The sequence below is a fragment of the Equus caballus genome, chromosome 27 (assembly GCF_041296265.1).
Source record: "Equus caballus isolate H_3958 breed thoroughbred chromosome 27, TB-T2T, whole genome shotgun sequence".
NCBI lineage: Eukaryota > Metazoa > Chordata > Mammalia > Perissodactyla > Equidae > Equus > Equus caballus.
In genome coordinates this window covers 50,506,064-50,529,669 of record NC_091710.1, presented here as the reverse complement: position 1 = coordinate 50,529,669, position 23,606 = coordinate 50,506,064, and the positions used below count along the sequence as shown (strand labels likewise).

Genomic DNA, 23,606 nt, shown 5'->3' with positions numbered 1-23,606 from the left:
ATAGTTTTTAAAAATATTAACATTTTGTCTATGGGGTCTATCATATTGTCCTTGTTTTCTTTCCTGATATTGGTAATTTGTGTATTTTTTCTTTGGGGTTTTTTCTGAATAAATGTCATCAATTTTACTGATCTATTCAAAGAACAGATTTTGGAGTTCATTGATTTTTCTCTGTTGTTTTTCTCTTTTCCATTTCATTGATTTCTGCATTTATCCTTATTGCTCCCTTTTGCTTACTTAAAGTTGGATTTGTTCTTCTTTTTATAGTTTCTTAACAAAGAAGATTAGATCTTTAAGACTTTCATGTCTTGTGGTATGAGCTTTTAATGCTATAAATTTCTCCCTAAGCCCTGCATCACTTGAATCCCAAAGCTTTGGTATGCTGTATTTTCATTTGCATTCCATTCAAAATAAGTTCAAATTTCTCTTTTGATTTGTTTCTTTGACCTATGAGTTACATATTAGTATGTTATTTTGTCTCCAAATTTTGAAAGACTTTGTCAGATATCTTTCTATTATTGATTCCTGTGTCAATTTGTTGCGGTCACAGATCATATTTTGATTAATTTCTCTCTTTTAGAATTTATAACAATGTGCTTTATGGCCCAGGATATAGTTTATCCACGTGAGTGATAGTCTTGATCTCCATAAGATTAGTACATTTTGTTGTTGGATCAGGCCTGCAGTTAAGTTTTGTTTAAGGTCAATTTGGAGCAACTTTTGGTCTGGGGCCAAATGATACCCACTACTGAGTTGATGCTTTTCTGAGGATTCTACCCAATGCTTGTTTATTGTAAAGTCTTTCCCTTTTGGCAGTTGGAAACACAAAGGATTCCAAGCCCTGCAGGGGCTTCTGGAGTTTCTGGTGGTTCTCCATCTTCAGGTGGCGCCCTCTTACACAGAGGCGGATCAGTGCTCAAAGACTTATGTGCCTCCCTTGCCAGATCTCTAGAGCTTTCCTTTTGTGAAGCTCTCTCCTCTCAGATAACTTGCCTCACAAATTGAAGCCCCCTTGGTTGATTAATTCCAATCTCTGTCTCCTCAACTGAGTAACTACTGCTTGGCTTTCCCCAGACTGTGCCGTGGCTTCCGGAGAGTTGACTGAGGCAAATATATGGTTGACTTCATTTGTTTCCTCTATTTCAGGGATCACAGTACTCTGCTGCCTGTGGTCCAATGTTGGAAAACTATCATTTCACGTTTTGTCTAGTCTTTAGTCGACAAAGGTAGGATGAAAATTCTAGTCTCATTTACTCCATCATGGCCTTCAATCTATTTGTAACCTTCTGTTTTTGAATTAAATTTGTTTTCAACTCATATTTCTCACAGTTATGCCCAGTTTTTGAAAGAACAGTTACTAATTTTCCTATTTTACAGAAGAGAAAATAAAGATTAAAGAGATCAATAAATGGGCTAGAGCGTATTATTTCCTTTTCGTTAGGCTATACTCCACACTTTGGTCCTCCATTGATTCTGTTAAACCATAGTTCTTATTAGGAATTTGGAATCAGACAGTTGTTTTGAACACAACACTATTTTTTAATAGGACCTAGAACAAGCTAATTAATATCTCTAGGTCTGTTCACTCATGTGCAAAATGGAAATAATAATAAAAATATACTCTCCGCAGTGCCTTATAATGGTAACTATTAATATATACAGTTACAAGTTTGGCTGATAAAGACAATGATTAAAAAATCAGTACCCGTATAACTGGTCCCCGTATCAACACTCAGTATTCTGCGTTGCTTCTCTCATGATATTAAAATTAGTGGTAAGGAGGGGAATGAACTCTGATGTGCTCCTTGCTCCTTAAGAATTCAATTTGATATGTCTCATTTTATGTTTTATCACTAATTTCATGAGCTGTCCAATCTATCACAAGTGTGTGTTTGACACTGAAATCTAGTGTAATGTCCCTATAGTCTCCATTCTACTGAACCTTATGTTGCCCTCTGAAATTCTTACCATGTAAACAAAACTAAAGACAAGCAAGAACCAAAGTAAAGAGTACAATTTATGTTCCCAACAGTCAGGAAATATGATCTTTTCCCTACCGTCTTCCTTTTGAGCCCAGTGACATTTTGAGTCTCATGACACAGGGGATGTTACCCATCGCTGAGAACCAGCATGCTTCTTTAAATGTCTTGAATATGAAGATAACAGATAGGATAACTTTGAGAGAAGGGTAACAAAATTATTTGATATATCCAGACTTCACCAGCTGCACAGCATTTTTAGAGACCGCTGATCCAATCAATGCATATTCCACCTGTCCATGAACTGGAAAAGCAAGAAGCGTGGTTTTCATGGTGTGCATCCATCTTTCTGGGGACATATATTATTCTTTTCTGCAAAGAAATCTGAATACTTGAACTGGATTTTCTTTCTCTTCTTCATACAGGTCCAAGTGAAATAAGACCATTTTTTCATTTCTTAAAAATAACTCCATCTGCTCATTTCCTACCCTTTCTGTCTTGTCACTCTCCTACCCATCTCTGTGCAACACCCAAGGCTTTCTTCAGAGCCATGATGATTCTCACAGTCTTAAAAAAAGAAAGAATGGTTTTGAAGTCAGTACAAATAGTACGGATCAAGAAAGTATAAAACCAGGTAACTCCTTAACCTCTGTTATTTTGCTCTGGTCTTTATCAGCTTATTTTTTTTCTTCCTCTCATACAACAAAAATAAACAGAAGAACCTAGGGAATTCATCTGCATCTCACTCCTGATGATGAGATGATGGATGGAGATAAATTACTTGTTGCCTTCTTTCCACCCCTTTGGTGTAATTAATAAGCACCCAGCTAAAAGAAACTTTAAAATTGCAACATTCAGCACACCACCTACAGTCTTAGTGCCATTCTTCCTATATTCATGGAATTTCTCTACTAACTTGCTAAGTTCTCGAATGGAGGAAGTATATCTTGTTCAAATTCTGCAGTGGATTGTCCTATAATATCTGTCACTTAGTTAAGTGTTCAATTAATGTTAGTTAAATGAGTGAAGGAATTAAAAACTACTATAATTTCTATTTGGCTTCTTTGAAGCTTCTTTGACCAAAATGAAACATAATATTAGAAAATAAGTAAATTTCTATGATTATCTTATAAAATATTAGCATATAACAAAATTAATCATCATATTTGAGGTCTACAAAATCACAATGTACTATTTTAATTATATTTGTTATTTTAATTTTAGTCAAAACGGGATAGTTTTGGGGGTTTTTTGCACAATATTTGCAGATCTGTACAACATACTATCCCATTTTGTCTTTTATATGTTTATGAAATCAATAGCCCTTAATTTTTATAAAGACACTGATATTATCCAGGAGCAGTGTCTCCTTAGCATGACTGACACAGAGCTGTTCTCATGGACCTTTATATGGAGGACAGGTAAACATAATGCTTAGACAATTTCAGCATGTACACAAACAGTTTTCATTAATATCCATTCTTAGAACAATTAATGAAAAACCAGAGTCAGACAAAACGTTCAACTTAAATTCAATTCCATAGATAATGAGTGAGGTGTGGCTCAGACACGTGGCCCTCTGAAGACCTGAATCAACATACAAAATAACTTTTAAAAACCTAGAAAAATGGTAAGAGAATATGTTCCTTAAACTAGTAATTCTTGGCTTTTCATAATTTACCCACTTAATCATTCTATCAAAGATCTCAGATTTTGTTAGTAGTTGTAAAGAAAATTTCTCTTGTTCTGAGAAGAATTTTCATGTTGTACAAGTATATCCTTTATGTCTTAATAATTTTGCAACCCTATAAACTATTTTGGTCCACCATTAGTGAAAATTACCATCAATTTTTATATTCTTCCTTAGTTCATCTTCTTAAAGCATAATTGGCTTCAAATTAGCTCTTGATTGTAGCTAGAACGTGAGCATTTTGAACATTTTAGGTTATACATTTTGATAAAGACTGAAATACTCATTATTGTTCTTTTCTGTTAATTAAGGGGGATTTCATCATTTTAAAACTAAACCATATAGTAGTTTTGACATAACATTATTTAAAAGAAGAAACCAAGCCAAGATTCTAGTGTGTATGTGGAACATTTAGCCTCTGCACATACGTAACCCAGAGCCAAAACCACGGTTTTCATTTTTTACAAATAATTGAACATTCAGTCTGTTGTTAAATATTTTGTGCCTAATTAATCCCTGTGTAATCCTTGCATAATCCAATTTCTTGAGTTAGTTTGTTGGTTTATAAGCATTTAAAATTAATGTCATTAAATATAGTCCTAAAATAAAAACAGCATCCTTCATAAATGTAAAATATATATATAAATATATTTTTTTTGGTGAGGAAGATTGGCCCTGAGCTAACATCTGTTGTCAGTCTTCCTCTTTTAGCTTGAGGAAGATTGTTGCTGAGCTAACATCAGTCCCAATCTTCCTTTATTTTGTATGTGGGATGCCACCACAGCATGACTTTATGAGAGGTGTGTGGGTCTGCACCCAGGATCCAAACTCACAAACCCTGGGCTGCCAAAGCAGTGCATGCAAACTTAACCACGATGCCACTGGGCCAGCCCCGTAAAACACATTTTTGGTGAAGGTAAATTTATATATTGTATTTCAAGATTTTTCTAGTTTTAATGTGAACAGGCAGCATTCCAAACCATCCCACACAGAACTGGAACCAGGTTGAGACCTGAGTCTGTTCCACAATGGTTTTTGAAATCGGTGGCATGTTCCTTATGATGAGACCCACACATGTGCAACTTGGGGATGAGCCTAGAAGGTCACGAACAACTCCCTGGGGTCACTTTCCTCAGATACTCCCTTCCGTTCTCTGTACAGTGCTTACTATTTCCCTTGGGCTCTCCTACTTGGTTCTCTGGCCAGAAAGCTAAGGATTTCTTTAGCCTTTCTGTCCCACAGTTTTCTGTTATTCCATCTGCATCTGAGGCCAAGCAGCAGAAGGACAGGAAATTGTTAAAAATGCAATAGATGGTCCAGCCATCCTCTTGAGACAACGGTTCCTTCAGTCTGAAAAACTGACGCCACTGCCACGGTTGTCACTACCACTACCCTTTATCACAGGCTTGCTACGGAGCTGGGGCATGAGAAAACAGAAAAGAAAATAAATAGGATATTTCTCCCACTCTCTCTGAGTGTTAGGAGAGCCCTGTCATGCTCCTCAAGCCAGAACTAGAGTGTTCCTGCTAGAGCTTTCTGTCTGTCCATGCTGATGCCCACTCCCAAATTTTGGACTGCATTGAGCCAAACCTGAGGATAATGGATGAAAAAAATAAAAGGTAAAGCCAGCACTAATTTATGGGTGCTCCAAATTCTGGTTACTCCCCTAGTGAGTATATTACTATTTAGTTTTTAAAAACAGATTTTAATTTTTAGAGCAGTTTTAGATTTAGAGCAGTACTGAACAGAAGATGCAGAGACTTCTCACATGGCCCCACACATGTGCAGCCTCCCCCATTATTAGCATCCCCACCAGATGGTACGTTTGTTACAACTCACGAACCTAGATTGACACGTCATTATGACCCAGAGTCCGTAGTTTACATTAGGGTTCACTTCCAGTGTTAGACATTCGATGGGTGTGGACAAATGTATGATGACATGTCTCCATCATTATCGTATCATCTAGAGTAGTTACACCGCCCTAAACATCCCTTGTGCTCCACCTATTCATCCTTCCCCCTCAATCCCTGGCAACCACTGATCTTTCTACTATGTGCATTGTTTTGTCTTTTCCAGAATGCTGTGTAGTTGGAATCATGCAGGATGCAGCCTTTTCAGATTGGCTTCTTTCACTTAATAATATGCATTTAACGTTGCCCCATGTCTTTTCATTGCTTGACAACTCATTTCTTCTTAGCGTTGAATAATATTCCATGGTCAGGATGTACCACAGTTTATCCTTTCACCTACCAAAGAACATCTTGGTACTTCACCTTTCTTGGTTGCTTCTAAGTTTTTGCAATTATGAGTAAAACTTAAATATAGAGTCAACTTTGTCTTCTCCCTTTCTCTTTCAGACCTCTCCCAATTTGTCAGAAAATCCTCCTGGCTCTACCTTAGCAATATATCCAAAATGTGGCCACTTCACATTACCTCTATTGCTATTGCAATGTTCAGAGCTACCATCATCCGTGGGCCAAATTAATCTAATAATCTGTATTCTCTCTAGAACTTAATCTACAAAAAGACTAAAATCTTAGTGTTTTTTTAAATAATGATATAGGCAAGTCTTAAAACAGTACTTGGTACATAGAAAATGTTAAGTAAATATTTTGTGAATGAATGAATGACAGCTAATACATACTTTTAATAGCTAAAATATGCTGTGCTTACAATGAGCCAAGTTCTAATTTAGACAGATGGATGGATGGATGGATGGATAGACATATATATATATATATATATATACACATATATATATATATATACACACACACATACACTTTAATCCTCACTAAAACCTCATGAAATTGGTACTGTTATCATTCCCTCTTATAGATGAGGCAACATGAACAATAATCTCAGAGTTTCTTTTCCCCTGGTTACCCCAACTCATATCGGTCAAATAGTCAAACAAGATTGGTTAGCTGATCTTCATATTCAATTATCTTATACCTATTGGATACAAAATCATTGATGGTCTATTCTGGATTTCTCAGGTACTCTTGCAATTTAAGAGGTTAAGTTAACTGCTATTCAGGGATAGCTGTGTCCATTTTCATTATCACAACTGAAAATAGACACAACTGTTGGCAGAAAATTTATAGAATTTTTATTTTACACTGTTAGATGAGCAGTGTAAAGATGGACCATGTAAATATATAAGCCCTTTCTCTCTATATTTAGGCCTATATCAGGGGACCCTCTCCTCTTCATAAAGACTTTCATTAACAATTAGCATAATGAAAGCTGAAATTTGTCATGGAATTCTTCCAATTAGAGATGTTTCTCTAAAATTACAAAGCAAAAATCAAGGCGTACACAAACTGAACAATAGTTTTTATAGACCACACCTCTTATTAACAACTAACTGTTAACATATTTAAAGCAAAATAGGAGAGCCAACATACTTTCAGAAAGCTAGTAGACAAATACTCCCTCATGGCATATCGTCCTTGACCAAAACAAAGGTCTACCAAATGGCAGACACATCCAAATACCTCTTGTTCTTATAAACCATAGACCTAATCACTTTCTTAGGCAATTTATTTACTGTCTCTCAGGATAAATAGTTTATATCAGATGATGAGCTTGCCCTGACAGCACGACATCTGGGTTGCTTCTCATCCTTCAAGTAGCTGCTATACAGTACACTGAAGAAAATCAATAAGCCACAGTGAACATTCTCTCAAGCACAATTTTAATTGAAAATAATGAGACAAAAATAGAACTATAATAAAACAGTATATTATCCTTGTACCTAAGATTTGCATTCTCAAATCAGTTACAAAACCATCCTATTGCAGATCATTTAAAGTCATTGATGTCATTTCCTAGGGTATGAATTCTACAAAATAGTGATGAAAACTAAGTATCTTTGAACTGAAAAGCGTTAGAAAAGTATTAGTTACAGAAATATACATATATTACTGATTGCAGAGGTTGAGCCACTGTAATGAAATGACCAGGAGAGAGCACAAGTTCATTTCAAAGTACGGGGTTGTCACGGACCCACTCTGTCATTGAGTTCTGACAGTCATTCATCGGCGGCATCTTTAAAAATGAAGAATATAAAATGGTCAAAAAAATAAGCTTCCATTTAAAATTAGCTTACATTCACATCAGATATATCCTAACTCGTATTTATATTTTAATTCACTCATCACTGGAATTCTTTGTTTTGAGGTTTATTTCATTATTATGAAAAATCTGAAATTATGAGACCACTAAGTACAGAAGGGTTTTCAATCCAACACATAAGGCTTTTCCAATGCTTTTGTGATGTTTCTGAAACTAAGGGTGAAAATACAAGATACTATTTATAAAAAATAAAAATAAAGATATCCCCTTTGGTATAGAATCACTTATAGATTACTCAACCACAATTGGCAGTAATCATTTGTAAACTCCTTCACAGAATATTATTGTTGAAAGTACCACACAATGAAGGAATTCTTTTCTTCAAAAACTCATATTCTATTTTTTATGTAGAAAAATTGCCATTTTAAATGTGACTGATTTTCAAATACTGATTTACAAAATGACTGCAATATACGGCCAACTGTTTTTGCTTTTTAGCATAAGATTATAAATTATAAACACACAGATTCCCCTTTTTTTCATCAACAAGATGGGAAAATGGTAAATTGCTAAAATTATCATTTGGGCAGATGTCTGTGAAAATGGTTATAACATGAAATGAGCTGTCATCGGTTTAATATATTTAGTTATATTGTGCCCTTAATTTTTTTACAGAGGGCTTCGTATTCACTATGAAATACTCAACTCAAAGTCCAATGGAAGTCACAGAAGCAAACAAAAGATAGTATTTGATGTTACCCACTTCAGCCACCCCTCAACTCAGTTGAATCATAATAACAGAAAACCTGAGATACAGCACAAGGTTGATAAATAAATTACTGTATATTCTTGGGCAATTCCCTTAATGTCTCTGAGTTTATGTATAAATGAGAAATTAAAAAATGATATCTACAGTCCTTTCTAGTCCCCATATCCAATGATTATCTTAACATAATTAACTATTTAAGACATATAGTAATACATCGATCTCACTGTCAGTCACTTCACACAGATTATCTTGCAAAACTTTATGAAGTAGGTACTATTTTATAGCAATTGCAGTCTTATAGATATGGAAACTGAGACAAAAAGAGACTAATACCTTCCCCAAGACCACAATGGCAGAAACAAGATATGAACCCAGAGAGATGTTCTCAGAAGTCTGCATTTTTCTTCTTTTAATTTTAATTTTGTTGAATCTGATTTTTTAAATTGATGTATAATCATTATATATAATATACATAAAATGACATTCAGAGATTTAGGTGTACAAGTTCATTAGTTTTGAGGAATGAGTGCACTCATATAACCACCATCCCCATAAAGATACAGAGTAATCCATCACCTCAGGAAGTTCCCTTAACAGCTTGTGAGATACTGTCATGTCAGCGTGTAGCCCACAAAGAACTGGATCCTGCCAACAACGATGTGAGTGAGTAAGCTACGAGGGAGATCATTTCCAGGCAAGCCTTGAGATGACTGAAGTCTTCCAAGAGACCCAGAGCCAGGTAATCAAGATGTCGAGACTGGCTCCGCCTGGATTACTGATCCACAGAAACAGATAATAAATGTTGTTTTAAGCCACTAAATTTGGAATCGTTTTTTGGCCAGCAATAGACAACCACACAGTGATAACAGGATTGCTGTAGGATTTGCATTTGGTTTGGGAGATTTGGGACAGTGTTCAAGGATGCATGCTCTGGATTAGGTACTGTCAGAAAGTGAGGACAATTCTATGATTGAATATCTTCATAATTTTTTATCCAAAATGCAAGAGGAACAAGGTAGCACTAAAGATCAAGTGGTAACGAAGCAGCAGCCATTTAAATTAGCAATGAGAGGGAGAAGTAGATTCTTTGTGAGGTGACTTTAGACAGTTCGTGTTTTCAGCTGTGCCCAAACATAATTCTGGAATAGTCTTCGTTTTGTCTTGCTCCATCATGGTCACAGATTGACTGTTTTTGATTTGGTCATCTCTGAAATGGTGCGCGATCAACAGGAGAAAATCTCTAATAGCCAGACGAGTCACCTGCCAGTTGAGAGCAGTCAGGGGTTGTTTTTCTCTTTCTCAAGGCATAAATACGCTATGGACATTCCTGTACAAGTGTTGCTTTTTTTTTTTTTTTTTGAGGAAGTTTGAACCTGAGCTAACATCTATTGCCAATCTTTCTCCTTTTTTTTCTCCCCAAAGCCCACTACATAGTGGCATAACATAGTTGTAGGTCTTTCTAGTTCTTCTCTGTGGGATGCCTCCTCACCATGGCTTGATGAGAAGTGTGTAGGTCTGCACCCAGGATCCAAACTGGGTTTTTTGTAGACTTCTAAGGATTTTCTATGTGTCATGTCATGTACAAATAAAGATGTTTTATTTCTTCCTTTCTGACCTGTGTGTCTATTTCATTTTCTTGCCATATTGAAATAGACTAGGACTCTCTTGAGTATAATATTGAATAGAATTATTGAGGGAATATATCCTTAACTTGTTTCCAGCATATAATCTATCTATGAGAAGGTTCCACGAGCATATGAAAAGAATGTGTATTGTGCAATAGTTTAGGGTTATGTTTTATAAATCAATTAAGTCAGTTTGGTTGATAGTATTGTAATCTTCCTTAGGTTCAATGATTCTTTTCTACTTTCTCTATCAACTACTGAGAATGGGGTGTTACAATATCTGCCTATATTTGTGAATTTGTCTATTTTTCTCTTTAGTTCTATAAATTTTGTTTCATGCACGTGAAGCTTTGTTATTAGATGCATACATATTTAGGGTTTTTGTAGTCTTAAAAAAGTGACTTTTATCATTATAAGTATTTCTCTGTATCTCTGCTGATGCTTCTAGATTTTAAATCTGTTTCTCTGATATTAATATAATAGCATGAACTTTCTTATTATTTGTGCTTTCATTGTATATCTTTTCGCATTTTTCACTATTAACCCGAATTTTTCATTATAATAACGTGCATCACTTGTAAAGAGGATAAAATTGGGCTTTGCTGTTCATTGGTCTAACAGTCTCTACCTTTCTTTTGGAGTTGAGAAGCCATTTACTTTTGTGTGTGTGAGGAAGTTGGCCCTGAGCTAATATCTGGTACCAATCTTCCTCTTTTTGTTTGAGGAAGATTGTCCCTGACCTAACATCTGTGCCAATCTTCCTCTATTTTGCATGTGGGACACCACCACAGCATGGCTTGATGAACAGTTCATAGGTCTGCACGGGGGATCCGAACCCATGAACACCAGGACATGGAAGCGGAGCATGGGAAGTTAACCACTATGCCACCTGGACGGCCTCAGAAGATATTTACTTTTAATACAATTATCAATCGGCTTGGATTTAAGTCTACCATCTTAGAATATGGTTTCTATTTGTCTTTTAGGTTCTTTGGTCTTATATTCCTTTTTTCTATTTGAACTTAGTATTTGTAGTAATGCCTTCTACATTTATATAGACTTCAGCTATTCTTTATATTCTTTCAGTTGCTCTGCCAATTAGAACATGTATATTTAATGTGTTACATTCCATCTTGAGCTGACAATATACTAGATCACATACATATTGTAAGAACCTTGCAAATCTTACAACAATATTAAACTGTTTACACACCTTCCTTTTCTTAGCACTACTGTTGTCCTATATTTTAATACCTGTGGTCTAAATTGCTTTTCTGCACTTTTTTTTTCATTTTGTAGGCTGCTTCTTGGTTTAATCCTTTGTTTTTGTATTTCTTACATTCTTTTTAAAATTTCCCCCCTCTACAATATATATCTTCGAATAAAACTGCTCTTTTCCTTTTCCCTTTTATTCAAAGAATAACAGAATTACATGGATCTATTCTCTTTCCTATTTTCTATTCCCCCATTGTTTCTTTATTTGTTCCAATTTGTTTGTTTTTATTTCCATCTGTAAGAGTGTCCACAAATTAGAAATAACAATGGTCAAGATAAATTTAATTTCATTTTATTATTATTTCTTTTAATATTTTATTTATTTCATTAATTCTTTTAATAATGAATTTAATAATTCAACTTATTTCATTTTCTAAGCTATTTTCAATTTTCATGCATAATGGATTTTTATGGAAAAGAGCAAAAGAACCTAAAATGATAAACAGGTAAAATTCACTTTTACAAGAATAAACTCACGATCTTGGGCTTACTTAAGCCACAAAAGATGTTGACATTTGAGCTAGCAGCATTTTACACAGACTTGCTTCCACTGACTTCAAGTGATCTGCTGTACGAAACCTTGCAAAAAACTTTCATAGAGTGTTTCTTTAAGGTATGATAATTTAATTCAAATTTCATTATTCAGCATATTTCAGCTATCAGGTTACTTAAGTGAAATATACTTTAAAATGATATGTTTCTGTTTTGTCTAAAAGGTAAAAATAAAACAAAAAGTCAAGTTTACTTGATCTTTGACTGAATAAATCAGAATCTACTTTTGTAAGTTTTGACATGAAGAAGTAAACTGATTACAACCAAGTCAGAACTGGCCAGTACACCTTCATTCTTAAAGTGAGTAATCTCCTTAGTCTTAACATCAGCTTTTACACTTCCCCAAAGAATTATATGTCAATTACATCTCAATAAAGGTAGGGGAAAAAAATTCCCCAAAGGAAATGACTCACTTTAAAGATAAATGTGTAGTTTTACAAAGAGAAATGGACTTTTAAGTTTTCAAAAATTATAATTATCTTGGGGGCCAGCCTGGTGGCACAGTGGTTAAGTTCTCACATTCTGCTTTGGTCGCCCAGGGTTCACTAGTTCGAATCCTGGGTGTGGACCTATATACCACTTATCAAGCCATGCTGTGGCAGGCATCCCACATATAAAGTAGAGGAAGATGGGCACAGATGTTAGTTCAGGAGCAGTCTTCCTCAGCAAAAAAGAGGAGGATTGGCGGCAGATGTTAGCTCAGGGCTAATCTTCCTCAAAAAAAAAAAAAAGAAATCCAATTACCTTACAATGATCAGTCTTTTGAAAACCATATATTGTGAGATTTTTGTTCATGTTGATATTCTTTAACATATAATTCTTTATTATCTTGTTTCTATGCTAAGAATTCCATAAACACTGGAAAGAATAAGAACTATCATTTAACAAGACTTAGATAGGAGATAATTTTCTTATTGTATTTAAAGTGACTTTTTAAAACAAGACTTTTTGTCCAGATCCACTTACAATTACAGCAGATATTTGTAACCTAAGTCTATGAAATTTTCAAGCTGCCATTCATAATACCACATAAATAATTGAAGACTAATACAATTCCTTAGGTCTTATGAAAATTAAGGTTTTTATTGATTACTATTTTATTATTTTTAAATTGCCATCACTTCTAGTTTGTCCAAAAGAAACCACATTCAAAACAAGGAAAAAGTCTAGAAAATATTTTTCATTTCATTGCTCTCACCTTGATATTTTGAAGCCAAGCAAGAAATCATTTTTCTCTCTGAATTGCATTGATCTTTTTTGTTTCCCTGTTAGTTTATGACACTAAAGAAAACACAAAACAGTCAAAATTAGGCAAGGAAATAGCATAAGTTGGGAACAGTTATCATATGCTAAATGAAATGTCCTCCAAGGTCTTTACCCCTTCACCCTCTCCCAGGCTCCCTAGCATATCTATATTGTATGGTCATGAGCAGAAGTTTAATTGAAGTATTGGGTCCACTCAACCAAGGTATTGAGCATCCTAAGAAAAGCACGTCTACTGCATTTGGAAAGAATGCACACACATAGGAAAGAGGAATAAACAAAACAAGAAAAACAAAAACAAAAAAAACACTGTAGAAACTAATAATAAGTACACAAAGTACACAAGTGTATTTATTACATTTTGCAAGCACTTTGTTCTACATTTCAAAAACGCCACCATCAAGCTGTTGGCACATTTATGTACAAAACAGATTAATTGTAATGCCTGCTACAAAGCACTCTTTGTGAAAATACAAACTCTAATACCAGAAAAAAAAGCCCAAAGCGTCAACATCATTACATAATTTTAAAAGACAGATTTAAAAATCATCACAAACTGTTAAGACACAGAACTGAAACACTATAAGATAGAATTTAAAGAAGCCCATTAATACTTTTGCTGAATATCTGTAATACTGCATATATCCGAAAAATGTTGAGCCGGTAAGATAATCTAAGTGTAAAAAAAGGAAGCGAAACCCCAAATTAATTAAATAATACTACAGAATGCATAATCATGCCACAGATAACCCTAGTAACACCCCCTACCTACTATAAGAACTTGTAAAATTACGGATGATGCATGACTAGTCGTTGTACAAAGATTGTTTCACTCAATAAATTTTATTAGAAATGCACTTACACTGAGAAAAGATTTCACAATGGTCAAATCAGTGCACAATACTACCTAGTTTTTATACACTGACAAAAATGTCTTGTCAGGCTACATCATTTTAAAAGACACTTTACAGCATTCTTGTAGCATTAGAAATAATCAAAAGAAGAGTCAAAGTTAAAACAAACACCAAATTTGGTCCAATAATACTGATTGCTTTTTTTTATTCCTTTGATATAGGTACTTCTTATAAATGAATACGAATGGACATTTGGTTAAAATGACTTACTTGAAATAAAAACACAAATCTATCACTACACTTCAAAAGGATACATTCTACAGTGGCCTCTGACCACACTTTAAAAAACACTACAGGTAAACCAACATAGATTGGAAGGCTGCAAGCAAAGCTATTATATTAATGGAAGCCTTTTCAAATATATCATACACATCTGAGGGATAGTTTACAGAGGTGCAATCCATTCAAACTTTTTAAAGTAGGTAGAACAACTTGAGAGGGGTTAGTGTGCTTATGCTTAACATACCACCTTCATAAAGGTAATTAATGCTCCACATTAGCATATTAAAAGTTCCAATCCAGCCATTGCTTAAATCATAAAAAGATCATTCTCCAATAGTCCACAGTAGTTATTTCCATTAAATTGTCTCTATGCTAAACTTTAAAAGGTAAGCCTGGTGCCACAATCTTAAAAAGGCAACTAGCCATGCATTAGCATCATTGTTTCTACATGCTCACAATATAACCATGAGTAATCAGAGAGAAATACCTTTTAAGTACATCAAGAAAAAATACAATGTTAACAAAGATAAGAAGCACTTTTTTTTAACCTACTCTTACAAATTTAGAAATTGCACCTTAGATTGATGAAAACAGTAACCAGGGCCCATGGTAATGTGGCCACTGATCTTCAGACAAAATTTCCGTATTTCAAGAAGAGTCATCATGATAGCATCTTTGTCTATTGTTCATAATGTACAATGGTCCCTTTGAAGGTTACCTGTAGTTAAACTAGTTACCGAAATCAAAACTAAAAAGTATAAAAAGCTATTTTTTTTCAAAACATAAGAAATAATGCAAAAGGTGTTATGTATAACACAGGGTAAGTGGTTAAAAATCAAATAAATCTCTGCATTTGACAATGTTAGTATCTTTGATCTTACAGAATTACTAAATGAGTTTGAGAAATTTAAAAAAGAAAAAGGCTGGATAGGAGCTTGTAGACGAGATCTGATTACACCAATTTGACAAATTAGGAAATTAAGTGCTAAACAACAAAGAATTGTATTCAGGTGATTCATAAGTCACCCTACATATCATTGATGAGAAGCACTTTCATTTTATTTTTCAAAAGGTTGGATGGTTGGATGGCCCTTAGTTAAACACCAATGCATTTGAATGGTAGAGAGGACAGGAATGTTTTATTTATGTGTATGCATTGAGCCGCTCTTTGGAGCGAGTAGAGTGGATGTCATGAAGCTCTTGCTCCTCCTTCGACTTGATGTCTTCATACTTCTGCATCCGGCAGGCATCTTTCACATAAGCCCAGTTGGCAGACAGAACCATAAGGTAGTGAACCTAAAAAAGACAAAATAATTTATACTGCAAGTCTGTTGAGTGTCTTCATGACACCTTGCTATCAGGAAAGAAATATTCAAATCAGATGCTTATATAGGATACGTTCATTAATAAAATGGAACCAAAATGTCTGTGGTAATAGGAATGATATAAATAAAATATATTCCTTCCTCACTCCTGCAACTCTATGACACTATCTTCTTGGCTCCCTTTCTTTCAGCATCTCTTTCTCTTCTTTTTCAACTCTGAAATATCCAAGACTGATTCTTAATCTTTATGTGATGTTTCCTGTCCATTCTGCCCTCATTTACCCAAACCATAAGATTATACATTTCATGTTCATGTATCTTTGTTTTCTAAGCTGTAATCAGAAATAGTCTCATGTACAGTGGGAGTCTAGTCAATTTGAATTAATGGAAGGATGTATTGACCACTGTGCAATAGAAAGAGGGATTGTGGAAAACATAAAATAAACCTGTGGATTTAATTATCAAAATAATTTTCCACACAATGAATTTTGCAGTTGCCTTTAGATTACAAGGGAGCAAGTATAATGTCATATGGATGTTGTATATTTATATACATTCATAACAGCTGGAACAGTGCCATGTTCAGAAGGGAAGCTCTTGATTTGTCTTGGGTAATGAAGTTACTCAAGTAATAATGAGATCACTTAACTATTTTTCTTTCTTTCCCTTCCTCTTGGTCCATAGAAGAGAGAAAGCGATTTTCCAAATGTAGAATTTTTATAGATGAATAATAAAGAAAAACTAAGTAGTCAGTCATTTATCTTCTCTAAGTTTTAAAGGGTGGGCAAAATTCTTATCCATAATTTAGTAAAATAGAACACTAAAACTTTGATTAGTCAAGAGTACACTGAAAGACAGGAGCTAAGCTGTTTCTACAAAACTACAGATGGACATAAAGAATGCAAAGTCAATTCTAAATGGTGATGATTGTGGTATATTAATGTAGTTAACAGGAGAAAAAAATTAACAAAACAATTTTGAGACAACGATATAGGAAAAAGAAGCATATCAATAAGAATGCCAATTAGAATTTTTAATGAAAGAGAAATTACAATGCACTCCACAGACATACAAAGGATTATAAGAGAATACTATGAAAAGCTACACACCAACAAATTGGATAACCTAGAACAAATGCGTAAATTCCTAGATCATACAACTCCCAAAACTGAATCAAGAAGAAATAGAGAATCTGAATAGACCAGTCACCCATAAAGAGATTGAAACAGTAATCAAAAACCTCCCCCACAACAAAAGTACAGACCAAATAGCTTCTTTGTTGAATTCTACCAAACATTCAAAGATTTAATACTGATCCTTCTCAAACTATTCCAAAAAATTGAAGAAGGCGGGACACTCCTTAACTCATTTTACAAGGCCAACATCACCCTGATGCCAAAACCAGACAAGGACAACACAAAAAAGGAAAATTAGAGGCCAATACTGCTGGTGAATGTAGAAGTAAAAATACTCAACAAAATATTAGTAAATCAAATACATTAAAAAATACATTACATTACAATACAATACATTAAAAGGATCATACACTGTGATTAAGTGGGATTTGTTCCACGGATGCAGGCATGGTTCAACATCCACAAATCAATCAATGTGACACCACATTAAGAAAATGAAGAATAAAAATCACATGATCATCTTAATTGATGCAGAGAAAGCATTTGACAAGATACAGCATTGATTTATGATAAAAATTCTAAATAAAAGGGGTATAGAAGGAAAGTACCTCAACATAATACAGGCCATAAATGACAAAGCCACAGCCAACATCATACTCAATGGGCAAAAACTGAAAGCTATCCCTCTGAGAAAGGAACAAGACAAAGATGCCCACTCTCACCACTCTTAGTCAACATAGTGCTGGAAGTGTTGACCAGAGCAATTAGCCAAGAAAAAGAAATAAAAGGAATCCAAATTGGAAAGGAAGGAGTAAAGCTGTCACTATTTGTGGATGACATGAGTCTATATATAAAAAATCCTAAAGAATCCACCAACAAACTATTAGAAATAATCAAGGAATACAGTAAAGTTGCAGGGAACAAAATCGACATACAAAATTGAGTTGTATTTCTATACACTAATAATGAACTAGCAGAAAGAGAAGTCAATAACACAACCTCATTTACAATCACAAAAAAACAATAGAATACCTAGGAATAAATTTAACCAAGGAGGTGAAAGACTTGTACACTGAAAACTAAGTAAGACATTGAAAGAAACTGAAGAACACATAAACAAATGGAAAGATATTCCATGCTCCTGGATTGGAAGAAGAAACATAGTTAAAATGTCCGTATTACCTAAAGCAATCTACAGATTCAATGCAATCCCAATCAGAATCTCAACGACATTCTTCGCAGAAATAGAACAAAGAATACTAATTTTATATGGGACAACAAAAGATCCCAAACAGGCAAAACAATCCTGAGAAAAAAGAACAAAGTTGGAGGTATGACACCCCCTGAATTCAAAATATACTACAAAAAGCTATAGTAATCAAAACAGCATGGTACTGACAGAAAAACAAGCACACAGATCAATGGAACAGAAGTGAGACTCCAGAAATAAAACAACACATCTATGGACAGCTCATCTTCAACAAAGGAGCCAAGAACGTACAATGAAGAAAGGAAAGTCTCTTCAATAAATGGTGTTTGGAAAACGATAACCACATGCAAAAGAATGAAAGTAGACCATTATGTTAGACCACACACAAAAATTAACTCAAAATGGATTAAAGACTTGAATGTAAGACCTGAAACCATAAAACTCCTAGAAGAAAATATAGGCAGTACACTCTTTGACATGAATCTTAGTAGTACCTTTTTGAATACCATGTCTACTTGAGCAAGGGAAACAAAAGAAAAAACAAACAAATGGGACTATATCAGACCTAAAAACTTCTGCAAAGCAAAGTAAACCATGAACAAAACGAAAAGACAACCCAACAACAGGGAGAAAATATTTGCAAAGCATATATCCACCAACGGGTTAATTTCCAAAGTTCATAAGGAACTCATACAACTCAACAACAAAAAAATGAACAACCTGATCAAAAAATGGGCAAAGGATATGAACAGACATTTTTCCAAAGAAAATATACAAACGGCCAACAGGCAGATGAAAAGATGTTCAACATCACTAATTGTTAGGGGAATGCAACTCAATACTACAATGAGATATTACCTCACAACCGTCAAAATGGCCATAGTTAACAAGACAAGAGATAAGAAGCATTGGAGAGGATGTAGAGAAAAGGGAACCTTCATACAGTGCTGGTGGGAATGCAAACTGGTGCAGCCACTGTGGAAAACAGTATGGAGATTTCTCAAAAAATCAGAAATAGAAATACCATATGATCCATCTATTCTACTACTGGGTATTTATCCAAGATTTTGAAATCAACAATTCAAAGAGATTTATGCACCCCTACGTTCATTGCAGCATTATTCACAATAGCCAAGCTTGGAAGAAACCTAAGAGCCCATCAACGGATGAATGGATAAAGAAGATGTGGTATATATATGCAATGGAATACTACTCAGCCATAAAAATCACAAAATCGTGCCATTTGCAACAACATGGATAGACCTTGAGGGTATTATGCTAAGTGTAAAAAGGCAGATAAAGACAAATATCATACGGTTTCACACATATGTGGAAGATAAACAAACAAACACATATATAAAGGAGAACAGACTAGTGGTTACCAGAGGAAAAGGGGGTGGGAGGAGGGCAGAAGCGATAAAGGGGTCCACGTGTACGGTGATGGATAAAAACTAGACTACTGATTGTAAAGACGATATAGTCTATGCAGAAACTGATATATAATAATGTACACCTGAAATTTACACAATGTTATAAGCCAATAGGACCTTGATAAAATAACTTTAAAAGATGAATTTTCAGAATGTTCTATTTCCTCTGAAATTTTGCATTTTGTTTAGTGGAAACTGTAAGCCACATGCAAGCAGGTGCTGTGAGTTATATTCTTCTCCTCCATGGCATTTTCATAGTGAAAGCTTACTCACAGTATACGTACGGCGTGAATAAGCCTTATACACATAGCCAAATTTATGTAGCGTTTTGTTGTTGTTGCTGTGAAAACATCAAGTTCTGTGGAGAGTGCTGGGCAAGTAGCAGGTACTCAAATTACTTGCCACATGAATGAATGTATTTTAGATGTTGAAAAAGTTTCCTTTTAAAGTCTGAGAAAATACGACCTCTAAATTATTATTAGATATGCGTGAGTGAAATACCAAAAAGAATTTTAATGTTCTTCTAGTTCAGAAACTGGTGCTTCCCAGTAGGTCTTTGGACATTTCATTGGGCCTTAGGGACACACAAGATGTCTGGCTTGTTACTATCCCTCACCAGGTGAGCAGCCATTGCTGGAACCTGGTGCCATGCCAAGCTGACTCATTTTGTCAGCATATAGAACTTCCTAACATCTCTAAAAAAGAATGGAGTAGAGCACTTGTTAATTTTAGTACAAATTCTTATAATCCTTGCCTTAAATTACATTGATGTTTTAAATATTTTGGTCGAGTAGAATTCATCTCCATTTTCTCATCTATAATATGGAAACCACGATGGTAGCTACATTGTGAGGGTTGAACGAGATCGTGATGAAATTAATGACAGCTGCTATACTATGAATATTGAATGTGCTCATGTACATAAAACATTTCATAGAGCTTTTAACAGAGTAAGTTTTAAAGAAATATTAGCTAATAGCAATACTAAGTTGGTAGTAATATTAGTAGCAGGAACAGTGACAGTAGTTACATTATCCCTGCCTCCTAAGATCTAAACTATCGCCAGAGCTAATACATTGCAAATACTAGTGTCAAGCAGTGTTTAGATGTTACTTCTTTCTTAAGGATTTATACTTTGCATAGATTTAGATATCCAAAAGGATGCTAAGTACTTAAAAAAACTTCTAAACTCTCACTGTATGAAATAAAAGAATTTATAACTTAATATCTAAATCTATGCAAAGCACAGATTCCTTAAGAAATACATAACATCTAAGTTTCTATTACCTTAAAATCTTTTGATAATAGAATCATTCCAGAGTAAGTACTTTTAGGGACATTTAAATAACACTATTTATTTAGACAGATATTTTTCACTAATGTATGCCTGAAGGCACATGTGTACACAGAATTTTACACACACATACACATGCTGCAAATGCAAAGCAATGCTTTATTATACACCTCTTTCCACAAAATACTTTGATAGACTTCTTATGCATGGGTGTATATTGCTTGAACATTCACGTGTCCCGAAAAATGATCCATCGCGTGAGAATGTGTGTGTGAACAGAAATGAACAGAAGATTCCTTTTATCTCATAGCCAGGTTGGGGGCTAGGGGCCACGAGTGCTTGGAACATCACTGCCAGAACATGTGGATGCTGTCCCAGGGCAAAATGTAGCATTGATTTTAGGTTAAGAATATAATGCCTTTGCTTATTGTTTTATTGTAATCCCTTCAATTTATCAGAACATGATCTTATTAAACATCTCATATTCTGAAATAAAATTCCTATGTAGAGGTTTGTACACTAAATCTAAAATGTTGAACAATAAACATGATATTAAATTAACCAATTATCCGAAAACTCACTTTAGCGGTGACAGTTGTTTTTGTTAGACATTTTCAAAAATCATTTTTAATGAAAAAGATCAGCTCAACACAAAAGTGTTTATGAAGTCACTAAAAATAACTGGTCTGAAATGGCTCATTAGCATCGTCTCATCATTCCTATATTTAGTCTTTGACGAGAGATAAAATACTCATATTTTAAAAAGTGTTTCTTTCACCAACACATTAGACAATATATTGACATCATAAGGAATGGAATTAAATAAATCCAAGTTAATTCATCATTTTTGCATATTGAATTAGCTATTACATTTGTGAAGTTACTGGGAAATTTCTAGAGTTCTATTTTACTTATATTCTAGGATGTCAAAATAAGGGCTGAAGACCTTGACTGCATAAGCTTTTACGGATGGTCAGAGCATTTGCTCATTGTTCATATTTGGCATTCCAGTGAGCAAACTGGAATTCATGGTGAGTTACAAAGGCACAGACAGGATCTGGCACATTGAAGGTCCTGAAAACTTGGTAAAAGCTTGACTTTAAAGAGTTGTTCTTAATATTTCTGAAGAAAGTTAGATAACAGAAGACACAACATTAAACTACTGAGGTTTAGGTTAAGAAAAATAAATTAGTTCTTTTTTCATAAGTGACTCAGTACGGCTTTTTTACATTCTTATTTAAAGAGGAGAAAAGGATAATGTAAGTTAAGGAATTGATTAGGTTACTTAGAATATCACATTGATACATACGCATATGCTACAGAAGCATATTTTTACGTTAATAGTAATCTAATATGTAAAATGCTAATGAATTTACTTATTTTTGTTAGTGCTACCAATATTATTGAGTGTTTTAATCCTTAAACTGATTACCAAATATTATCTCTATTGTAATCACAGTATTTCTTTGAGCGAAGCTTTGGTTTTCACTTATTTCTTTGGCCATAGTTCCTCCTGCCTTTTTTCACTGATATTAAAATAAATATGATTCATATGGACTGCAGGCCTTAGAGATAAATTATCATCTCTACAAGCAAATAGCTTTGTAATTCAAATTGAAAAACCAAGCCTTAGAGCTTTGAGGTCTTACCATAGCAATCACTGCTGCCCCAGCTCCAGCAAGTGCCACAATAAACAAGTGGAAGGTCATGTTCAGCTGGAAAGGAAACCACAGAGAACCAAAACATGTGTCAAGGTTACAAGCAGAAAAGGGATCAGGGCTGCTGTTGTCTCATGAATAAGAACTTTGTACATCTTTACCAGAAGGGAGCCTGTGATAAACCACTTCCTCAAACATTATTACAATATCTTTTCTCCTGCAAATTATTTCAATCTTTGCAACTGCATCATTTTAATATAATTTCATTATAAAGATGAGATCATTAATAATGATGGTTTTCAGTACCATTATAACAGTATAAGGCTATGTTATCTCATTATAAATATAACCTCATAATTTTTTCAATTTTCAAGAAAATGATAGTTTCTAGAAAGAATTAAAATATTTATTATAATTTTTATTGAAATATGCAGAGCATCTCTTTCATATTTATTCTCTAGTCCTCCTGCATAACATCACTACAAGTAAAATTGCCTCTGAAAGAAAAAGGGGAAAATTCAACATAGATTTAATTATATGTTTTTCCAATAACAACGTGAAGCTAAAATTCTGACAAAATTAAAGGCTGTAAAAACACTCACCTCAGTGGATTCACACATCCTTAGGAAATTCTCAGAGACAGTGCAAATTTTCTTTTCCTCTCCAATTGTCACAATGCCTACAACATGGAGAAAACTATAGTTTAGCATTGCAAATGTTTTCAAGAACCCAGAGAGAGAAAAAGAAACTTTTGCTGATAAAATCTAAGCAAGTTCCATTTTACGTTATATTATAATGGAGAGATTTTTCCTCAGCTTTCATTGCTAGATGATAATTATAAATAGATTTATAAATAGAAGATCAAAACTATTTAGCCATCAAGCCATTTAAAACATTTTCAATCTGAATTCAATTGAATCTAGCCACTAGAATCTTCAGATTTAATATTAGCTAGTTCATCGGTTTTGCCCATTAATGTAATGGTGTAGGCATCACAACTATTTTGATAACTATGCCCCAGACTGTTCTGAAGTCTGGATCTAAATTTATTCTGCTGGTACAAAGCTTCTGTTAGTCTATAAAAGCATATTGCCCAGAGGAGTAATTTTTCTCTGCTAATATTGAAAACAGTGCTGTTAGTAAGGGGAAATAAAAAGCTCCAATTTGACTCGTATTTACCC

At 34.3% G+C, this 23,606-nt stretch overlaps 1 protein-coding gene across 7 annotated transcripts in view; it reads right to left on the bottom strand.

Annotated features, from left to right (window-relative positions):
• Nucleotides 1-13,560: 13,560 nt before the first annotated feature.
• The window catches only part of GPM6A (glycoprotein M6A), a 312,724-nt gene continuing 302,678 nt past the window's right edge, over nt 13,561-23,606 (bottom strand). For all 7 annotated transcript variants that reach the window (XM_070252863.1, XM_005606415.4, XM_023630781.2 and 4 more), the window contains 3 exons: nt 23,028-23,104; nt 22,417-22,482; nt 13,561-15,668 (listed from right to left, as the gene is read on the bottom strand). In XM_070252863.1, the coding sequence (XP_070108964.1) occupies nt 15,516-15,668; nt 22,417-22,482; nt 23,028-23,104 (296 nt within the window). In that variant the 3' untranslated portion in view covers nt 13,561-15,515. The remainder of the gene's footprint in view (nt 15,669-22,416; nt 22,483-23,027; nt 23,105-23,606) is intronic.